Genomic DNA, 22,679 nt, shown 5'->3' with positions numbered 1-22,679 from the left:
GCAATAGAGCAGACCTCCGATGGCCCGTCCACAGATGCGGCTCGGCAGGCAGCCTTCGGGACACCTGCTCAGCCCACAGAGACCTCTGATTGGCAGCCTGGACAGGGGCGCCGTAGAGGGAGACAGCCACAGCAGCAGCCTCGAGATCGACGCAGCAGCAGACACAGTCTCAGCATCATTGTGTTCCAGTGAGGAACAGCTTTGCTCTCCTCCAGGAGGAGACCCCAGCGCAGACTGAGGATCAGGAGATGCCACCCCCCCCCTCCCCCGTCCCCCCCTCCCGCCTCGCTTCCACCCTCGCCTCCTCCCGTTCCCGCTCCCGCATTTTCAGCGTCTCCTTCCCCACCCCTCCCCCCTCCTCCACTCGCCTCAGCTCCCCGAGAGGCACTGGCAGTGCCCTGGCGCTCACCTGCAGTCCGGCGCACCGACCTTGCTCGTGTACCGCACAGGAGATTTACCATGCCGATTCGTGCTTCACGGATATCCTCTATCCGCAGTCGGCTGAGTAGTCTCGACACTAGACAGCGCTCGGAGGCTTTTGACTACTCCTTTACACGCCTATTTGGAGCGGAGGGCCCCCATGAGCCAGCACCTATCAAAGTTCATGTGGTGATACTTTTGGCCCGAGGGGAGGAGGCACTTGATTCAGTGGTGGCCTTCTCCTTCCCTCTTTGCGGCACTAGGGACCGGGAGTGGACTCTGGATCTTGCTATTAGTATTTTGCAGAAACAGGCAGTTGAGTTTTCTCACCATGTGAGCGATTTGGAGATTACAAACATGGTAGGCCGACTCTGGGAGTTGGCACATTTCTTTGATACCGGGAGTGCGGATGCCTCTAGGAATCGACACTTGGTGGTTCACATAGTGGCAGACCTAGCGCGAGACCCTGGCTATGTATGCATACATGAGGATTCTTTCTCCAAGCGGAGGCAGTCGCTATGGGACACAGCCACTGGCGCCTGGTCCGAGACTCTTGCAGCACACCGGGTGGGCAGATTCGTAGTCGCTCGGATGGGGATTACTCTCCATCCAAGCCGCTTGCGAAGGCCTACCGTATGGCTGAGACAGCCTCCACCTCAGCAGGTCATCCATGAGGATCATCTCATGGAATGTACAGGACCTTGGCGGTGCACACTATGTACGTTATCGTGGTTGCTTGAGGCAGGAGCTTCAGAGATGCCTGGTTGGGGGCAGTATTGATATTTTGATGATGCAGGAGCACCATTTGAGTGAGAGCAGGATTCGGAGATATGGTTCGGTGATGCCTGGTAGATGGGACAAATTTTGGTCTGCAGGTTTTGGCTCCTTGGGAGGGTAGGGAGGAGTATGTATGGTCATTGCGGATGCATGGCGGCAGGCCATTGTGGATCGTAGGGTCATTGTGCCTGGTAGAGCGCAATATGTTATTCTGAGGATGCACGATGAGCACATTGGTGTGCTCAATGTCTATGCGCCCAATCATGCTAGTGCCAGAGCAGAGTTGTGGACCCTTGTTACAGATGCATTGCCCGAGGCCGCACATTGGTGTGTTGGGAGAGACTTCGACATGCTTGAAGACCCGGCCGATAGGGTGGGAGGCAGTCATGTTACAGTGCACGGCATGGAGCTTGCAGCTTGGGAGCAAATGTGTATGACACTGCGGATCACTGATGCATGGCAGCATGAGGCTTTCTCCCGTTCTCAGGACAGTCTTAGTTTTTCTCGGTCGGATCGTCGGCAGGGAGGGACTAATTTATCACGGATTGATCGCTTCTATGTAGGCGACAAGGTCGGGGAGCGTGGTGGCTCCGTTGGCATTCTCGCTGGCACCTCTTTCTCAGACCATGCGCCAGTTATTTTGACTCTTGAGGGGAGACCAGCTTGCAGTTGAGGATCCCAGAGAGGATACTTACAGACCCCAGTCTTTTTGAGGACATTGAGAGGATATGGTAGGATAGCCAGAGCTCTGACCTGGATGCCGCAGGCCAGTGTGCCCAAGGGCTCATCGAGCTCAGCTCTTTTTTGCACGCTACAGCCTTGACACGGGTAGGAGAGACACGAGAGCGGGAGCGTCGCTTGAGACGTAGCCTTGTTTCGCTCCAGCGCCTTCAGGAGCAGTAGCCCACATGTGAGTGGGTGGCGTCCCAGCTGAGCCAGGCACGTCAAGAGGTTCGAGAGGCAGAGGAGCAGAGACACGAGTTTTACTATCATCGCCAGGCCTCTCAGTGGACTCAGCTTGGTGATAAAGTGACTAGGGAGTTTTTTGAGATCACCGGACCTCGCCATAATCGAGCAGGAGTACGCCAGCTTAGGAGGCAGGACAGATCGTTAGCCACTGAGCCCGAGGAGATTAGAGCTATTGCCACTGAGTTCTACAAAGACCTTCTTTCAGCGGAGCCAGCCACGAAGGCACGTGATGCTTGCAGACAGACTGTGTGGACCCATGTGCAGAGGAGGGTCACAGATCGTATGCGCACAGCTTTGGGTGCGCCCCTTTCAGAGGATGAGCTTGTTGAGGCTTTGAGGGCCCTCCTGCGCCATAGTTGCCCTGGGGAGGACGGTTTGACGCCTGCCTTTTTTATGCGCTATTGGGACCCTTTTGGGGCCAGGCCTCCGCAGGGATTTTCAGCATGTTTTGGACACTGGGGTGATGCCACAGAGTTTTTCAGAGGGCTTGATCTTTCTTATCCCCAAGGGGGAGGGAGTGTCAGATGATATTCGGCAGTGGAGACCTATTACGATCTTCAATACTGTTTACAAGGTCCTAGCCAAGGCCTTGAGTTTGAGGATCCAGTCCTTCCTTGGGGATTTGATTCATGCTACCCAGACAGGCTTTGTCGAGGAGTGCAGTATCTTTGACAACATCTTCACCTTCTAGGAGGCGACGGCCCGAGCTAGGTTTCTCGGCGAGGACTTGGTCGTTATGCTTCTGGATTTTAAGAAGGTATACGATAGAGTCGATTGGGGTTTTCTGGAGGGCACGATGCTTCGCCTGGGTTTTGAGCCAGACTGGATTCGAGGAGTGGCGGCTCTATATTCCACAGCTCGTAGCCAGGTGTTGATGGCAGGAGGATGGGGGCCGAGTTTTGAGCTGACCAGATCAGTCCGTCAAGGATGCCCTCTCGCTCCGTTTCTTTTTCTTTTCTTTAAAGAGGCTATGAGCATGTATCTGACAGTAGAGGAGGTTGGCTTGAGAGGACTCCAGCTTCCAGTTCGGGGTGAGGACTTGCTTGATTCTGAGTTTGCTGATGACACGGGATTATTTTTGCATGGCAAGGAGGCCAATCTACAGAGGGCAGGGCAGACTCTACAGGTTTTTGGTGTGGCTTCAGGAGAATTGATTAATTGGCGCAAGACAGTGGCTTTTTGGATCAGTAGCGCTCCCGCTCTAGCATGGAGCCCAGACCCGGGTTTTAGATGGATTCCTCCTGGCACAGCAGTGCGGTATCCGGGATGCCAGATTGGACTTGATTTGTCATCTGAGCAGCAGATTGCCCCGCTTCTTCTGAGCATTCGGAAGAAGCTTCTATATTGGAGTACAGCTCGGCTTTCCTTGGCTGGGAGGGTGGTGGTGACAAATCAGGTGCTTTTAGCGACTATGTGGTATATCACGTCTTGCTGGATTTTCTCGAGCTCTTGCATCAGCCAGGTACAGAGGCTGATCAGGAACTTTCTTTGGTTAGGGCGGGATGGTCAGCCGGCCCAAGCAAAGGTTGCTTGGGCAGTTATTACTCTTCCGCTGGCCCAGGGGGGCCTTGGGCATTATAGATCCAGCTGATCAGAGTAGAGCCTTGTTGGGGAAGCTTATTGTTCGGGGGCTGCTTCCGGGCGCTGAGCCTTGGAAGGAGCTTCTTTTTCAGCGGCGGCTGCAGGCTAGAGCTCCCCCAGCAGGGGGCACTTGGGCACCAGAGATACGGTGGATCTTCATAGAGATGAGGAGGACAAGCCTCAGTAGAGGATGGGAGGACAGATTTGCCTTGAGCATCCTGCGAGCTTGGGAGTTGTTGAGATCGGGGCTTTCTCAGAGACCTCCCTCTTGTGATGAGGACCGAGCCAGACAGCCGCTCATCTGGAGCCCCGCGGTACGCACAGAGCAGGGTCATATGCTGGGTTCTCGGTGAATGGGAGAAGAATTAGGGTTAGGTTAGAGTTCATGTGTGGGAGACACACACAGAGAAGCAAGGAGAGAGAGAGAGTTGTGGGGATAAGTCAACTCATCAAGATGAGTGTGTGACTCCCCTATCACACATGTATATTGCACTAGTACACATAGTGCACTTAGTACATTAAAATTACTAAGTGTACTATGTACTATAACTTATGGGCTTGTACACACTGTAAGGGTGGGCATAATGCCTTTACCCCAACAACCTCCCACTTAAAGGCATTATGCCCACCCTTACAGTGTGTACAAGCCCATAAGTTATAGTACATAGTACACTTAGTACTTTTAATGTACTAAGTGCACTATGTGTACTAGTGCAATATACATGTGTGATAGGGGAGTCACACACTCATCTTGATGAGTTGACTTATCCCCACAACTCTCTCTCTCTCCTTGCTTCTCTGTGTATGTCTCCCACACATGAACTCTAACCTAACCCTAATTCTTCTCCCATTCAACTGGTATCAGAGCCTGAACTTCCAACAATGGTGGTGTCGAATTTGCTGTAGAGGAGAAGAAGGTGCAGGCGCTGATTTCTCTCCTGGCTTAGGTAGCAAAGCAAGGCATGTGCTGTCTGTGTTGAACGTGTGGAAGCGTGTAGAAGCGCTGGCCACTTAGGCGAAGGGCAAGCGTGTCAGCGCTGAGCAGCCAGGCGCCTACAGCAGCAGCAGCAACCATCGCAGCGCACAGCAGGTGGGCGGAAAGAGAAGGCGGCGGGCGTTGAATCACTCGCAGGCGTGTAACCGCTTCGTGCATCCATTCATGGCGGACACGTAACTGGCTGCGGACACGTAACCCAGGCGCAGCCACAAGGCGTCAACAAGTCGGAGGCGGGCGTCAATACAACAGGCGAGCGAAGAAGAAAGGCAGACGGGTACGGGCGTCCATCACTTCGCTCCACGTCAGCCAGCGCTTCATAGCAGCCAGCCATCCGTACATCAGCTACAGGTACAACAGCTTCATCACCCCCCTTCTGCAACAGCATCAGATTTTCTGCAACAGCATCAACACAAAGAAATTCAGCCTGCAAATCTCAGAGAAATTCAAAAATTAAGAGGTATTTGCCTTCAATTTTGGGAATTTCTTATCAATTCAATCAATTGAGCAGGTACAGGTGCCAAATTGCTCAAATTTTGAGCAAAATTGGCAAAATTAGGTGACATTGGTCACGATCAGGATCAATTTGCAGGAAATTGGATGTCGAAATTTGGGGCTTTTGATGTAATTGTGCAATTAAGCATTCATACATGCTGTATGATGTGAGAAATCGCACATTTGGGCAAAATTGCAGCAATTTGCAGTGCAAATCAAGGGGCTTTTGTGCTAATTGAATTGATTTGCATGCAAGGCAATCGCATTTGATGCTGTGAATAATGTGTTGATGCCTGACAAGCACTCAATGTGCCTGTAAATCAAGGGGCTTTCATGTATTGGATGTATATGTGGCCAGGGGGAAGCACTGTGAAGACTCTGGATGCCTTCATGTGCGTCAATGTACCATGTATGATCAGCAATTGATCTTAAATCAAGGGGCTTTTCGTATGCTTGTTGAGCTTGGCAAAGCAGCAGGCAAGACATTTATGCCTTGAATCCTCAGAAATCAGCTTGTAGTCAAGGGGTTTTTGCCCAATTTCTGTTCGGGACTGTTATATGCAGTGTTCGGTACTGTAAAAGTCTGATTTTCACTCATTTGGACAGCCATGATAGCATTTATTGCTACTGTACCTGCTGGTACAGATTTGGCACAGCTTTGTGCAAGTTTTGGCATGGCTGCACATTGATTTGAGTGAGCAAAAGGTTCAATTTCAGCTGCTGTACTTGCCGGTACAGGTTTGGTACATCACAGGTGAGCACTTGGTACTGTTGTACAGTACTTTGAAGGGGCAACAGAGCACGCTGTCCTAAATCTGCAGCAACCAGATTTTGGTGATTTCATCACATACAGTGGGAGAAAAGTTGCATTCTTGCTTCTGCAGTGGGAGATAAAGCTTGGGAGAACAACTGTGAGCACTTTGTGTGCCTTTGGTGCAGTGTTTGCACATTTTGCAGGGAGTCAGGCATTGACAGGTTGCATATTGCTATGGCAACCAGAGGTGGGAGCTCTTCATTGCTTCACATCAAGAAGCTTGAAGGCTCACATAACTATGATATTTGGCAAACCCAGTGCTATAATGTGTTGCTCCAGAAGAAGCAGCACAAGCCTATCAAAGAAAGGGGTGTAATGCCCGCTTCTCTTACTGCTGAAGAGTGGGAAGATATGGATGAGCTGGCAAGATCTACTATCATGTTGTGTGTGTCAGACTCTTTACTTTTCAGCATTCGTGAAGAGAAGACAGCTTGGGGAATGTGGCAAAGATTGCAGGACTTGTATGCCCAGCAAAGTGCCTCAAGCAAAGTGTATTGGTTGAAGAAACTCATAGGTCTTCAGATGAAGGAAGGGGCGTCTATGACAGCCCATCTAAATGAGTTTAATGGTATTGTCAGCCAGGTCATTAATCAAAAGCTGGCAATAGACGATGAGTTCAAAGCCACTTTTCTCTTATGCACTTTGCCAGAGAATTGGGACACATTCAGGACAGCCACTAGCAATTCGAATGCTATGCTGTCATATGCAGATGTTGAGGGTGCTCTTCTTCAAGAAGAGATGAACAGGAAAAACAACTCTGTTGGAAAGTCCAATGCAATGAATGCACGTGGGAGATCCCAGCAAAGGGGTAAAAGCCAAGAACGGGGAAGGAGCAAGTCTCGCTCCAAAAAGGACTTGGAATGCCATTATTGTGGCAAGAAGGGACACATCAAAAAGCAATGCTACAAATGGAAAAATGATCAAAAGGAAAAGGGAAAAGGCAAAGACAAAGACAAAGATGAAGCCAAAGATGTAAAGCCAAAGGGCAAAAGTGGAGTCAAGATTGAGAAAATCAATGTGTCACATGCAGGTGACAGTGAGGATGAGGTCCTATTTACGTCTTCACTTGATGCCCATTCACTTCTTACAGGTGGTCATGGTATGCACTCATGGATCATTGATTCAGGTGCCTCCTTTCATGTCACAGGTTGCAGAGACTTGTTTGTCAGGTATACTACTGGCAATGAAGGAGTAGTTTATTTGGGTGATAACCATGCATGCAAGATTCTTGGCAGAGGTGATGTGAGGCTTGTGTTTTCAGATGGCTCACAGCTTATGCTCCATGATGTCAGGCATGTGCCTGAGATCAAGAAGAACCTGCTTTCTACTGGACAGCTTGATGATGCTGATTATGTTACCACATTTGGTCGTGGAAAGTGGAAAATTAGTAAGGGCTCACTGGTTGTTGCCAGAGGCTCTAAGTTGGACACTCTTTATTTCATGCATGCAGGTGTTTGTCACCATGCTAATGTAAATGCAACCGAGCTGCCGGAAATCTCTATGTGGCATAGCCGGTTAGGACACATGAGTGTCAAAGGAATGGAGCAATTGTCTCGTTTGGGTTACTTGCCTTCTCTAAAGTTTTCAAGTTTTCAGTTTTGTGAGCATTGTATATATATGGCAGGCAACTCCAGTGCCCCCACAAGAAAGCTCTTGGACAGAAAGATGCTCAGTTAGAGCTTGTGCATACAGATGTATGTGAGATGCCTTAGCTTTCTTTGGGAGGGGCAAAATATTTTGTGTCTTTTATTGATGATGCCACACGCAAGGTGTGGGTTTATCCTCTTCGTTTGAAGAGTGATACATTGTCAGTGTTTGAGAAGTTTGTTGCTCTTGTTGAGAACCAAACATGCAAAACACTGAAGGCTTTGCGTTCCGACAATAGTGGAGAGTATATGTCCAAACAGTTTCAGGACTTTTGTGATGCTAAAGGCATCAAGAGGGAGCTCTCTACTCCTTATGATCCTCCACAAAACGGGATAGCAGAGAGGATGAACAGGACCATTCAGGAGAAGGTCCGTTCTATGTTGTCACATGCTGCATTACCTCATGGTTTTTGGGCTGAAGCTGTTATGACAGCCGTTCACCTTATAAACAGGTCACCTAACACGAGGCTTGGTGGGAAAGTGCCAGAGGAAGTATGGACAGGGAAGCCTCCGTCATACAAGCACTTGAGAGTGTTTGGTTGCGTTGCGTACGTGCACATACGCAGGGAAATGCGCACCAAACTTGATCCTAAGTCTCACAAATGCATATTCCTAGGATATGGTGACAAAGGTGAAATGGGGTATAGACTTTGGGATCCCGTGAATAGAAAGATTATACGCAGCAATGATGTCATTTTTGATGAAACATGCATGTATAAGGAGCCTGCAAGGCAACAGGAGCCTGGCAGAGTCATCTTTGATGATGATGGACATCATGGACAACAACCAAGGGCTGTAAATCAGCCATTCCAGCAGGAAAACCAGCCCTTAAATGGTGCTGAAAATGGTCCAAATGGACAGCCAGAGATGGCAGAAGATATCCCTATGGATATGCCACAGTTAGAGGAAATACCGGGCATGATATTTCAGCCTTATGGCATGGAACAGGAGCCACCAATGGATGATATGCAGGCTGGACAGCAACCTGCAAATGATGCTCATTGGGTACGGAGGTCCACAAGACCCTCCAGAGCCCCTGACAGGTTTGTTCCAGGGGTTGACTACTTGATGCTTACTGACTGTAGGGAGCCCTCATGTTATAAGGAGGCTTTACAGAGGGCAGACAAGGCTCTTTGGGAGCGTGCCATGAAGTCAGAGATGGATTCTCTGCACAAAAATGGAACATGGAAGTTGGTGCATTTGCCTGCAGGCAAGAAGGTTTTGCCATGCAAATGGGTTTACAGGCTCAAAGTTGCAGCAGATGCAAAGCCAAGATACAAAGCCAGGTTAGTGGCTAAGGGCTTCAAGCAGGAATATGGTGTGGACTTTGAGGAGATCTTCTCTCCAGTGGTCAAAATGACCACACTTAGAGCTGTGTTAGCTTTGGTTGCACATGATGATCTGGACTTGATTCAGATGGATGTGAAGACTACTTTTCTTCACGGTGATATCCATGAGGAGATATATATGCAACAACCAGAGGGTTATGCAGTAAGTGGAAAGGAGAAGCTTGTATGCAAGCTGCAAAAGAGTCTTTATGGGCTCAAACAGGCACCAAGGGAATGGTATCATAAATTTGATACATTCATGAAATCCCAGAAATTCAGGAGAAGTGACATAGATCACTGCTTATACACCAAGAAAGCTTTGGATGGCAGTCTATTGATCCTCATCTTGTATGTTGATGATATGTTGATTGCTAGGAAATCTCGTAAAGAGATGGATGCCTTGAAGCAGAGACTGCATCAAACCTTTGATATGAAGGATTTGGGTGATGCAAATCACATTTTGGGTATGCGGATACTTCGGGACAGAAATCAGCATGTGTTGTATTTGTCTCAGAAGGAATACATTGGCAAAGTTTTGCAGAGGTTCAATATGGACGGGGGGAAGAAGACTAGTACTCCTTTGCCTCCATATGTGAAACTCAGTGCTATGGACAGCCCACAGTCAGATAGTGGCAGGGCTGATATGGCCAAGATTCCGTATGCTTCAGCTTGTGGCAGTCTCATGTATGCCATGGTTGCTACTAGGCCGGACATTGCATTTGTAGTGGGAGTGGTTTCTAGATACATGGCCAACCCTGGCAAGAAGCATTGGGAAGCAGTGAAAGGTGTCATGAGATACCTGAAGGGCATACATGATATGTGCATATGTTTTGGCAAACAGGATGCATTAGTGCATGGTTACACAGATTCGGATTATGCTGGTCATCCAGATAACCGGAAGTCTACTACTGGTTATGTGTTCACATTAAATTCAGCTTGTTAAGATTCACACGGATGACAACCCGGCTGATCTGCTGACAAAGAGTTTGCCTCCGAAGCGGTTTGCTCATTGCAGACACTTGATGGGCTTGTACACACTATAAGGGTGGGCATAATGCCTTTACCCCAACACTCGGCCTCGTCTAGCCTGGGGACCATTGGCGGCAAGCCCAGCACGCAGTTTTGGAGATTGGTAGGCCTTTTGCAGTCTCCCGGAGGAGATCCAGGCGGAGAGGCTCAGTCACTTCAGAGGGGGGCTGATTATGAGGGATGACATTCAGGAGGCACTCACTGAGGAGTGGTTCACGCCTTTCAAGCTAGCGGCCCCACAGTGGATGGGAACCTTTACACAGTTGGAGATCCTGATTGCTGTCAGAGCTTGCACTGAGGATGGTAGATGCCTCTACTATGAGATACAGGATGGGGGCAGACTTCAAAGAGTGGAGGCGGAGTTGCCTTTGGTTGTAGAGTGCATCTTTCAGAGGATACGAGTAGTGGCCGCCGCTTGTCGGAAGTGGCATATTGATCCAGACCTTGCAGATGTGGACTCTGATTGGCGCATATGGGCATATTGATTGACCCTGCAGATGTGGACTCTAATTGGCGCATATGGGCATATGTTGCGCGCCCCTTGGTCCGGCTCCAGTGGGACCCTGGCAAGTACAAGTGGCATGATCCTTATGCGTCCCCCGAGGCCACAGAGATCACCTTTTTCTAGTACACTGTTCGGTTGGGGAGGCATATTTTGACTGCGAGGAGGATGGTCTCTCCAGCTGCATCGGAGCATTGGCGGCTATAGGGACTCTCACAGGAGTTCCTGGAGGATTTTTGGATCGCTCTGGGCTAGTAGACAGGCACGCAGGATCTCGGCTTTCTAGTGGCTGGTTGCCCACAGGGGCTCTGCAGTTGGCACCTGGCTTGTCTACAGTGGCCTTCCACCGGCCTGCGTCCGATGCGGCCACCCATTGGAGACACAGCGACATTGTCTATGGGACTGTCCACAGGCGCAGCAGATTTGGCTGAGGATTTTGCGCATTTTGGTCCCCCTATCTCCAGAGGGAATGTATACGTGGGGAGCCACTGCTTGGTCGACTTCGTTAGGGCTAGCTATGGGATACGAGACGGAGCAGGCCAGCCAAGCCATCAGATTCATTGGGGGCCAGCCTCGCCTTGTTCCTTCATCGGATTTCTCGACAGCCGGCTGGACACAGGAGAGGGACTTACGATGGGAGCTCCTCAGCAGCCTCACCATATGGTTCACCTGGAGAGCCCGTTGTTTCAGGGCTTTTGAGGGGAGACTGGAGCCACCAGCAGAGACTGTTCGGGCTATCTGGCCGGAGTTGATTCACACCCTGCGAGGACAGTGTGACCGCATCCGGGGCGACTCGCATCGAGCGATCTTGCGACGCTAGGCTTTCAAGTTTCCACACCACTTGGCGTAGCGGCCCTTTCTATACTCTACACGCGGGTACCCCCCGCTGGCACTACAGGCCACCTGTTTGGATTTCCCCCCCTCCTATTGTATGATATAGCCTGTCAGTTTATTTGTACTTTTCTGCACCTAGGGAGAGTCTCCCTAGCTACCTCGATTGGTCTCTGCTCTGCCTTTTTATGAGGAGGAGAGGGTTTGTAGTCCATTGGGCTTTTTTATAACTAATGAAAGGATCTTTTCATGGAAAAAGAAAAGAAAAGAAAAATTCTCAATTTCTTCCATTGCCAAGCAAGCTTTGGTTGTGGAATTTAGGGACAAGAAATGCCTCATCAAATATCCTTTTGTAGGATATCAAACCATATCTGAAAGGATTTTGTAATGGTTTATAGGGTTTGCCACATAAGTTTTGACTTGAGGCGCATACAAGAGAGCTGGAGCTCCCCCTGTTAGAAAACTTGTCGTCGTCGACAATCCCCCCCCTCCCACCCCTCGGGTCCCCTGTGCGCAGCCCCCCGCCTCCCTGCCTTCCGCATGTGCTCCCCCTCACCATATGCTTGCATGCCGCCCTCCCTCCTGACCGCCCCTCGCCTTCCCCAGAGCCTACTCGTTCTCCCCTTGCATTCTGCTCTTCCGCCTATTCAGCTTGCTCACCCTACCGTTTTAACACCCCCCCCCCCCCCCCCCCCCCCCCCCACACACACACACACCATCCTCTTCGTCATCTCCCTGGACTGTTGCTTTCAGCTTTTGGGTGGTCTCCCTTTAGGCAAGTTTCGGCAACTTGTGGTCTCCAAACCTCCAAGAGGACTCCATGGCAGCCGCTCTGTCATCCCCGACCGAGGCCGCCGTCCCTTGTCTTTCTTTCTTAGAAGCGGGTCTCCAGGTCCTCACTTGGACAGTCACATCTCTTGAGGCCTCCACCTTGGTTTGCAAGATTGTGGGTAGCTGCTTGGCATGTGGTCAGCTCACTGATCTATTTATAGGAAAGCCTTCTTGGTGAGCTTGGAAAGATCACTTGATATTCATCCCTTGGGGCGTGGTTACTACCAAGGTGAGTACTTGCGTGCAACATCGGACAGTCATGCAGCCATGGTTGTTTTTCGTACCGGTACAAACCGGTTTGTACCATATGGTTCGTACGGTACAGTACTGTATGAAAAGACCATTGGTGGCGGCACACAGTTTGCCCTTTTTTTCTGCCGTTTTCCCGCCCATGTTGTGACCGTTTTTGTTTGCCTTGGCTATAGCCTCTCTGGAGCACCTCCTTTAAAGTGCTCTCCCCCCCCAAGCTTCCCTTACATTCAACCTTGAGCCTTGAAGCTTCAATGTCCATAGCTTGAGCTTTGAGCTTTGATTCACTGAGGCTGGATTCATCCAGCAGCTAGGCTACTTGAGTGTTCACATGTCCCATGCCACGCGGATTGCGATTGGCAAGATACAGGTTTCTTCCCACCGCCTCAGAGTGGAGATAGGTAGAGCCGAGCACATCTTCATAGCCGGGAAGCTCGTACGGACACCCAGAGAGGAGAGGATCTACCGACTATGCCACACAGAGGTTGAGACGGAGGAGCATTACATATGCCGTTGCCCAGTATACTATGAGATCCGCGGGAGGTTTCACTGTCTATTTCGTGAGGGATTCGGTCCACTCTCCAGGATCATGGACTTCCAGGACCAACGTTGCATGGGCCTCTTCCTGCTTGAGCTCTGCTGACACAGGGACACGTTCTTGAGACACAGGTCCTAGCCACCCGGCCCCCTCCCTCGGCAGGCAACCATCACCAGTTTCTTCCGGACCCAGGAGGTGGAGGATACATACAGTGTGGATCTTGTGGACCATCCACGAGTTGCTCTGGACCTACCTCGCCCGAGAGGAGTTACCTCGGACCGAGCCTCTGCACTCGAGCGTGCCCGGCGCCCTCGACCCCCCCGTCGGCCACAATCACCTCATCAGCTCCAGATCCAGGACATATTCCGCCGCCATCAAGCTACCTTTCCACGCGGCATAGCTGAGGGAGACCTTTCGGCCATACTCGTCAGCCCCATGCTTGACATTTTGGAGAGTGGTATACCATCTACTCAGAGCTGATGTTGCTCCCATGTTTTTATGTTCTTAGTATCCCATGAGGAGTTTCCATGGACAGTTTTGTATTACCCCAGTGAGATAGCTATATTTATGTTTTCGTTCTGTTTTATTTTCCATTCCATGATGAGATATGCCATGGACATCATTGTATCACTTTGGTCTCATAGGCTCATTGGGTCTTTAGTAGACGCTTAATATATCTCTCTCTCTCTCTCTCTCTCTCTCTCTCTCTCTACGTTTGCAGCCAATTCACCAAGTTGCTTGTATGCCATTCTTACTGGCAATTCATGTTCTTGAATTGCCACCTTTAGGACCTGATGAGAGTAGTGATTGAACCTTCTTGAATTACATATTATCTCCTTCATCCTAGACTCTCTCTCTCTCTCTCTCTCTCTCTCTCTCTCTCACGCCTCTCTCCCTGTTCGCTGTTCGCCCTTGCTCGCCGCCCTCTCTCCCTCTGGTCGCTTCCGCCGCCCTCCCCCCCCCCCCCCCCCCCTCTCTCTCTCTCTCTCTCTCTCTCTCTCTCTCTCTCTCTCTCTCTCTCTCTCCCCCGCCCGTTCGCGGCCTGTTCGCCGCCCTCTCCTCTGTTCGCTACTGTCGCCGCCGCCTTCTCCTCTGTTCGCCGCTCCCTCCCTTCCTCCCTCTCTCTCTCTCTCTCTCTCTCCTTTGTTCGCCGCCCGCTGCTCTCTATTCGCCGCCCTCTCCTGTGTTCGCTACTGTCGCTGCCGCCTTCTCCCTGGGCTGCCCCTGCTCACTGCCGCTTGCTTCTCTTCGCGCCTCTGTGCGTAGCCGCCCTCTCTGTTTGCCACTGGCGGCCAGTACTACTGGCAATATGCTAGCCCGCCTTCCTCTCTGCTAGGGTTTGCACCCCCTATGCTAGCCCGCCTCCCTCTCCGCTAGGGTCTGCGTCCCCTTGCCCCTTTCCCCACCCACCCTTGCTCAGGCCCCCAAGGCAGCAACATAACTCTCTCTCTCTCCTCAATCTCAAGGAATGGCCCCGAGTCTCCAAGAGAAACTCGAGGCCCTCGAGACGGCAATGAAGGCACTAATCAAGAAGAATAAGAAGACATTTGATTCCAACCTCAATGACGTGGAGAACAAACTACACCGGCACATCATGGCCCTCGAAGCACGGGTCACGGGCCTTGAACAAGAGAACACAGCACTCAAGGAGGAGGTGAGTGCATTGAAAGTGGAACTGGTAGCCGTCAAGAATATCGAGAAGGAAGAAGGGGAGATCAATGAGAACCCTCTCACGGCCATCAAAGAAGAGATCTCCAAGGAGATCACAAAGGACATGGAGGGAAAACTCGAAGCCAAGCAGTCAGGATGGGTTGAGGTGGTGAAGAAGAACATCCGCAAAGAAGTGACATTATATGTTTAGCTATCGGTCTTACTACGAGATGCGGGGGAGATTCCACTGCCTTTCCCGAGAGGGATTTGGGCAACTCACATAGATGATACAGTATGAGGATCAGAGATGCCTGGGCATGTACTTGATGGAGCTCAGACTACACAGGGATGTAGTGTTGATGCAGCATACTGAGAGACAGGCCGAGCCCCGACGAGACGCCTCCTAGAGAGCCTTCACAGATATTCTTTGTGATACATGCATCCACATCAGAGTCCACCCATACCCATGCTCTAGCTGCACGCCCCAAGGGAGTTATTAACAAGAGAGCCCGATCCATTCTACAAGCCAGACACCCCCGACCTAGAGCATTAGGACCCTCCACACAGACACAGATCCGGGAGGTTCTCCACTGACATGACATGCTCCCGTCACAGAGGCCTGACCCTTTTTCTTCCCTGAAATTGGTACTGGCTGATGATGGATCATAGGATATCACTGCTATCTGGATGTATACACACATTGGTGTTTTTCTCATTTCTTCATTTCCTTTTCAGTTCTACACGGCTCAGTATATCCATTGTATTACTTATGGTCTCATAGACCCTTGGGGTCTTCTGTAGAACTTTCTTTTTTTCTTCCTTTCTCTTTCTGTGCAAAAGTTTAATTGGAAACCCCAAGAATTAGATAGACATGATGGCAGTAAAATTATACACATGAAATTCTTCCCGAATACAAAATTGCATGTGAACATTGGCATTGTGACATTGTTTGGCTTTCCAAAAGTACTTTGTGTAAAGCGAAGAGCAGCAATTATTGCACTTGAGAAGTCTTTACCTGAAATTCTGAGGTGGTGACTGTTTCAACTGTTTTGACGATTTTCTTCTCTAAGCTCCTTATCTTGCGCAGGCTAGCTGTTCCACCTTTAGAGCATCTAACACAGACTACCTGTAGCCAAATATTCAAATTGTAAGCACTGTCAAAATGCTTCCTTTTTCTGTGCAGACTAGCAGTACAAAGGCAAAGACTAGAACAACAAGGCGGAAGTGAGCATAAGTGAGCTGCACGACGTCGATATTCATGTTGAAGGATGTGGGTGTCAAAGTGACTTGATCTGGCAGATTTTCCAAGGGTGTCTTCAGCTGCAGGATGTAGGGTCAATTGTGCCAGACGATGTTGGCTGAAATCAGATGCTCTATCTGCTGGTTAGTAGTGTTTTTAGTTTCTCAGTGGTTATGGATAAGAGCCTGCTCATTTTATATCTTTCCTGCAAGACGGTGTATTGCTACAGATATTGGGGATGCTACTTTTTGTTGTCTTTCAAACTAGCAATTCTTTGCAAATAGCACTTACTCTCACAATCATGATCATTGTTATTATGTGCGTACAACTGCGTTCTGAGAACGTTGTGAAAGGACCAAAACTTTTGAGTAATGTAGGTCGAGCTCTCAAAATCAAGGTGGGTTCAATCCCTTGTAGGATGTGAGCATTACAGTGTGTCTGTATGTTGATTTGCAAAAAGGGTTGTGTATGCATTCAAAAAAGTTTGAGAATTCTGGGGAGGAATGCAGCATTTCTTCATTTTTGGTTAAAGCAGTTGCTTCGTTTCTCTTTTTTTTCTTTAAATGGTTGAGTTAGTCAAAAACCCTTCTTGGAATGGCAAGTTGCTTCGTTTCTCTTTTTCTTTTTTTCTTTTTTTTTTTTTAATGGTTGAGGTGTATAGTCAAAACCCTTCTTGGAATGGCAAGTCTGTTTGAATATAGTGCAATTTATCAACACTCTCAGGAAGCAAACATCAATCTTTTATAAGGATGGAATCGTGGTGGCTGTGGATTTTCATTCTTAGTCTCAGGTGCATGAGGGACGCAAGTCTCTATTAGCTTCTTATGCACTAAGTATGCTAGTAAGTGAACCAAAAAAAACTGAAAAATTCTCTGGTGCATGAGGGACGCAAGTCTCTATTAGCTTCTTATGCACTAAGTATGCTAGTAAGTGAACCAAAAAAACTGAAAAATTCATGAGTCTAATTTTAAAATCAAGAAGACGACAACCAATCCATACAATTATTTTTTTTAAATATTTTTTTCCCTTGGATTTAAAATTGACAAAAAACATACAAAATAAGTGTCATTGATTACATTTTAATAAAATTACTTCAAAAGTTGGAGATTGTTCTTTTTTTTTTCAATAGTTGAAAGTTAAGCATGGGTGGAATCAAGGGGGGGAGATCTCTCCCTCTCCCTCTCCCTCTCCCTCTCTTATATATTATAGAGATGGATACATATATGTGTGTGTATATATATTATATGTATATATATACACATATATATTATATATGTGTATGTATAATACACACACACACACACACACACATATATATATATGGATACATATATGTGTGTGTGTCTCATAGGAGAATATGTTTAATGCACGGAGTACGCTAGCAGGTTTGCTTTAAATTAAGAAAAATTCTTTTATTGATTTAAAATTGAAAAAAACAAAGAATAAATGGCACTTATTACATTTTCATGAAATTACTTAAAGGCTTAGAGACTTTTTTGTTTTTTCAAGAGTAATGAAATATTAGTTAAACATATTCAATTTTTGTCAATTTTTTTTTGTTAAAAAAAATATTTTTATCCCTTGGATTTAAAATTGGCATAGGTTAAGTCAAACTAAAGGTGTCATGCCAAGGGTGGAGACATCTTAAGGCAAGGCTACTATGGTGGGTCGATGGGAATGGAGTAGGTTAGGCTATGACATTACCATAATGAAAAATTGCATTGGCTATAATCAAAGGATGGAACATTGAATATCAAATTTAAAGAGACCATAGTGGCATCCATGTTTATACTAAGAGGTGAGAGATTGAATCTAACTTGCTAGTTGAGAGAGAGAGAGAGAGAGAGTAAGTGTCTTTGAATTGCTATTCAATAAGAGAAGAGAGATTGTTGCTTTGTCTTGGAACAACGATGTATGAAGACTCCTTGACTCTAAAATGGGGACTGGGTTGCTCTTGAAGGACGAAGCATGAATGTTTAAAGAGAGAGAGAGAGAGAGAGAGCATGTGTGTAAACCACTTCGTTGGTGTTAGTTAATCTTATCCGCTCAAACATGCACTTATCTTTTGTAAAACAACATAGAATGTATAAAGTGGCCTTACTTTGTGTTTAATGTCAAATAGGAAAAGTCTATGGACTCCATGTATTAAGGCTAGTAATAGAGGCTAGACCATTTCATAAGTCTAATTTTAAAATCAAGATAGTTTTTTTCATGGAGTTAAAATTAACAAAAAACGCTATAAGGACGGAGACATTTGGAGGGGAAGCTAGACATGGGAGGAGATGGGAACATAGAGAGGCTATATGAAAAGGAAAACTTGGGTTAAACTTATCCAAATGATGAGGTTATACACTTAGCATAAGAATGAAATGGGGAACAGAGCTAAAGCCCTAGGCTAGTCCATGTTAGTGGTGCTAAATATGTTCAAGAGCTTACCTTAGCCTTGCCGAAGCATGTGTTGTTGGGTCTTGCCTTAGAGTCATAACTTTTCAATGTGGTTACGCCACCTTATCCATCATGTCCTTACTCCGTTGTCACATTGGAATTCTCCTTTGCCAACAATGGAGTGAAGGTAGAGCTCTCTATACCTAGATGGAGGCAAAAAGAGATAGTCTTCGGGAATGCAAGAGAGGGACCTACAAACAAACCTATCTAGCATGCATCCATCAAGTAAGAAAGAATCAATCACATACATGCAAGCAAGAATAGAGAAGATAAGAGCTCACAACAAGTATTCTATTCCAAGGGCATGATTGTTTATTACTTGGTGTAAAAAATGACTTCTGTATAAGTGACTAGTTTTTACACTAGGCTCGCTAAACTTAAAAATGGTCTGGCCTCTATTACTAGTCTTAAGTCCATAGACTTTCCTTATTTGACATTAAACACAAAGTAAGACTCCTTTATATGTGCTACATGGTTTTACAATAGTAAGTGCTCGTTCGAGCGGGTAACATGACAAAGCATCTTACGGTAGGTGGAGTGAGTGGTTAGCACACACACATACACACACACACACACTCTCTCTCTCTCTCTCTCTCTCTCTCTCTCTCTCTCTCTCTCTCTCTCTCTCTCTGTATGATTAGTGTGAAGGTGGAAACTATTGTGGTTCCTTTGGAAACTGTTGTGGCTACTCTCTCTCTATGCTTAGCAGCAGCTACTATGATTTTTGAAGCTTGATTTTCTCCCTTTGCCAACCTACACCAATAGCCTCCATTTCGGAGTCAAGAAGTCTTCATAATCCTCGTTCCAAGAAATCATTGCAAAGCAGCACTACCTCTCTCTTCTCTAATGGACTAGCAAGTTAAAGATCTCTCTCTCTCTCTCTCTCTAGAATAGCAAGTTGTACGCAATCTCTCTCTCACTCCTCTCAATATACCACTATGGTCTCTTTAAATCCGATCCTTCGCGCTCCATCATTTGATTATAACTAGATCAATTTTTGAATATGGTAATGTCATAGCCTGATCTATGCCATCCAGTAACCCACACCATAATAACCTTTCCTCCTCGAGATATCTCCACATGTGGCATGACACCTTTAGTCTAATTTGACCCATTCCAATAATGTTTAACTAATATTTTGTCGATCTTGAAAAAATAGAATAGTCTCTAACTCTTAAAGTAATTTCGTGAAAATGTAATAAATAACATTTATTCTATGGTTTTTTCGATTTTAAATCCATAAAAGAATTTGTCTTGATTTTAAAACAAACTTGCTAGCATACTTCGTGCATTAAACATATCCTCCTATGAGACATAGATCAAGATCGAGAGAGAGAGAGAGAGAGAGAGAGAGAGAGAGAGAGAGAGAGAGATCCTTTCTTGTGCATAGGTAGTGTAGCGTGAGGGGGGAGGGGGGGGACCTTAGGCTCTACAAGGCAACAAAAAAGAAAGACGAACCTTGTAGTTTTAAAATTGCTAGCATTGGAGATGGCATTACATGCAAACCAACAAGGTGCCATAATCAAGGTTTTCTATTTTTAGAAGACATCAAGGACATTTAATTGGCATAAAATGAAGGTAAAAAAACTTATAAAGAATAATGTACAAATAATAAACTAATGAAGAGAACATTAAATTAATGTAAAGAACATTTTGGAGCTTATTAAGAGTATTGATAAAATTGCACTATTCCAACAACCCAACAAGGTGCCATAATCAAGGTTTTCTATTTTTAGAAGATTTCAAGGACATTTAATTGGCATAAATGAAGGTGAAAAAACCTTATAAAAGAATAACATTTGCTTCATTTTGAGTGCAACAAATAATAAACTAATGAAGAGAACATTAAATTAATGAAAAGAACATTTTGGAGCTTATTAAGAGTATTTGATAAAATTGCACTATTCAACAGATTTGCCATTCTTAGAAGGGTTTTGATGTGTACCCTAGTCAATGAAAAAGCATTTTTCTAACTGTATAACCTCATCATTTGGACAAGAAGTTGGACCTAAGTTTTTCTTTTCACACATTAGCCTCTCCACACCCCCATCTCCTCCCATGTCTAGCTTCCCCTCCAGATGTCTCCATCCTTGTACATGAAACCTTTAGTCAGATTCGACCCGTGCTTATAACTTTTAACTATTGAATAGTCTAACTTTTGAAGTAATTTTATTAAAATGTAATAAATGACATTCTCTGTTTTTTTGTCAATTTTAAATCCATGAAAAAATATGTTCGTTTTTTTTAATTATCTTGATTTTAAAATTAGACTTATGATTTTCTCACTAGAGTTTTTTTAGCTCACTTGCCATGTCGGCTCATGTTTCTAGATGTTTGTTGTCTTTTTTGCTCATGTTTGTGTTTAGTTGGCGCACTTTCTCTTGTGGAGCTTTCTTGGTACCTGTTTCTGCAGTCATCTTTGATCAAGGACGGCATCTCTGGCTTCTTGGAGTTCACTCAACATCCGGTGCTGATGAGAGGGGGTGTTAGACAACATCCCCTAGTTGTTACTGGCTTCCTATTTTGTGCCTAGTTGTTACTGACTTCCTATTTTGTGTCCTATTTTATCCTCTAGGACTGACCATGTGAGTATGAGGGGCTGGTCACCCCTCACATATATTTTCCCATATTTTTTCCCATTTTATGGAGTCCTGGGTATTTTTCCCAGTCGTGTAGGTGTTTATCTCCAGTCGGCTGCCTTCATGTAGAGGTATATATAGCCGGCATGCCTCCCTCATATTTCACTGCTTACCATTGCTTGCCTAGCTTGTCTAGCTTGTCTAGCTGCAGTCCCTCACTTATGAGGTTTACCCCTCTTGCTTGGGACATGTATTCCTTTTGGTGATGATATTGAGAGCAAGTTCTCACTTGTGTTTCCTCTCTCTCTCTCTCTCTCTCTCTCTCTCTCTCTCTCTCTCTCCTGTGTTTCCACTTTCTCTTCTTCCGTTGCACATTCTATCATATTCATATACACGAAATAGCAAGAAATATAAAAATTTGAATGTAGGAGTTGATTATACCTCTTAGCCTAGATTTGGGGGTTGGAGTAGAGCCCAAGGGTGAAGTAGATGTGTTGCACATCTTCCTAGAAGCACACCAATTTTGTTGTAGCTTCCGAAGGTATTACAGTACACTCGCTAACATCTTGTAAATATACAAATGAAGTACTCAAAGTGCAAAGTAATGATTATACTAGGCAAAATGCAATTGAGACACTGAAAATGATGCAAAAGTACTCTCTCCTCTTTCTTAAAAAGCAATCGTGTTGTTCTAGAGGGCTAGGGAATCTTTATATAGTTGAAAATGACAGTTGGGCACTTCACACACTCCTCTAGTTAACTCGTGGGGGTTGGTAGACCATCAAATCTCATACAACTAGAGCTAGCTATGCATGTAACCATCCAATTTTCATGCAATTATCTCTACCTCATGCAACTATGCAACTAACTCTTATAGTTAGTGAACTAGCCCTTCTCATACACGGTTCACTTCAACCAATAATCTCCACCCTTATCTCTTCATTTACTTAATTTTCCTAGCCTCAATATGTAATCTTAGCCTATTGACCTTGCCTATTTAACCTTAGGCAAATTAATAAATACATTTCCATTTACAATTACCAAGACTAATATTTTACACCCAAGCATAGGTTTAATTTTTAATATGCATGAAAAATATTTTATTTATTACTTGTAATTGTTAATTTACTTATTAAAAATTTCACCCAGTCAATATGCTAGGAGGTGCACACATGTACATAAAATTGTGCACTCAGTGCTTGAATCCAATTTTCTTAAAATTAACCCTAATCATTTATCTAATTTCTCTTAGGGTCTTAAGCTTTTCTCATTAATTAGACACTTATCTCTCTCGAATATGCACCATAAAAAAAGGAAAAACCCCTCCCCTATTAATTTATCATATGGTAAGAGGTATCTTACATTCTTCCCCACTTAAAGAACCAAAATGTCCTTTTCATGAGAACTGGAGATAATCCTTCATCAATTCTTCCTCTCTCCCAAGTGGCATCTTCGAATGGAAAATTTTCCACTTAACCAGTTACTCTTTTAAGATTCTATTTCTAAGAGGCTTTTCTCTCTGACATCTAAGATCACTTTTTCGATTCTAGTTCTTCTTATCCTTGAGCTGAAAAAACAATTTGTTCTTGTCATCTAAGATGTGACTAGGATTTGGAACATACTTCTTCAACAAAATAACTTAGAAGACATAATGGATCTCAAATATAGGGGAAGTAGAAGTTCATAATCTTGTTCTCCAATCCTTCATGTAATCACATATGTGATCTCTTCATCTCCACCTTTAGCAATCCAAATCCAGTT

General features: G+C 46.0%; 1 protein-coding gene across 2 annotated transcripts in view; it reads left to right on the top strand.

The window, feature by feature from the left end:
- LOC147606305 (hydroxyproline-rich glycoprotein family protein) overlaps window positions 1-16,429 on the top strand; it is a 108,549-nt gene extending 92,120 nt beyond the window's left edge. For both annotated transcript variants that reach the window (XM_086791901.1, XM_086791902.1), the window contains exon 7: window positions 15,838-16,429. In XM_086791901.1, coding sequence (XP_086648027.1) covers window positions 15,838-15,882 — 45 coding nt within the window. In that variant the 3' untranslated portion in view covers window positions 15,883-16,429. The remainder of the gene's footprint in view (window positions 1-15,837) is intronic.
- Window positions 16,430-22,679: the final 6,250 nt, after the last annotated feature.

Source organism: Cibotium barometz, chromosome 57 (assembly GCF_041138505.1).
Source record: "Cibotium barometz isolate CiBa-2024 chromosome 57, ASM4113850v1, whole genome shotgun sequence".
NCBI lineage: Eukaryota > Viridiplantae > Streptophyta > Polypodiopsida > Cyatheales > Cibotiaceae > Cibotium > Cibotium barometz.
The sequence above is the reverse complement of the archived record's forward strand: the minus strand, read 5'-3'. Positions and strand labels throughout refer to the sequence as shown.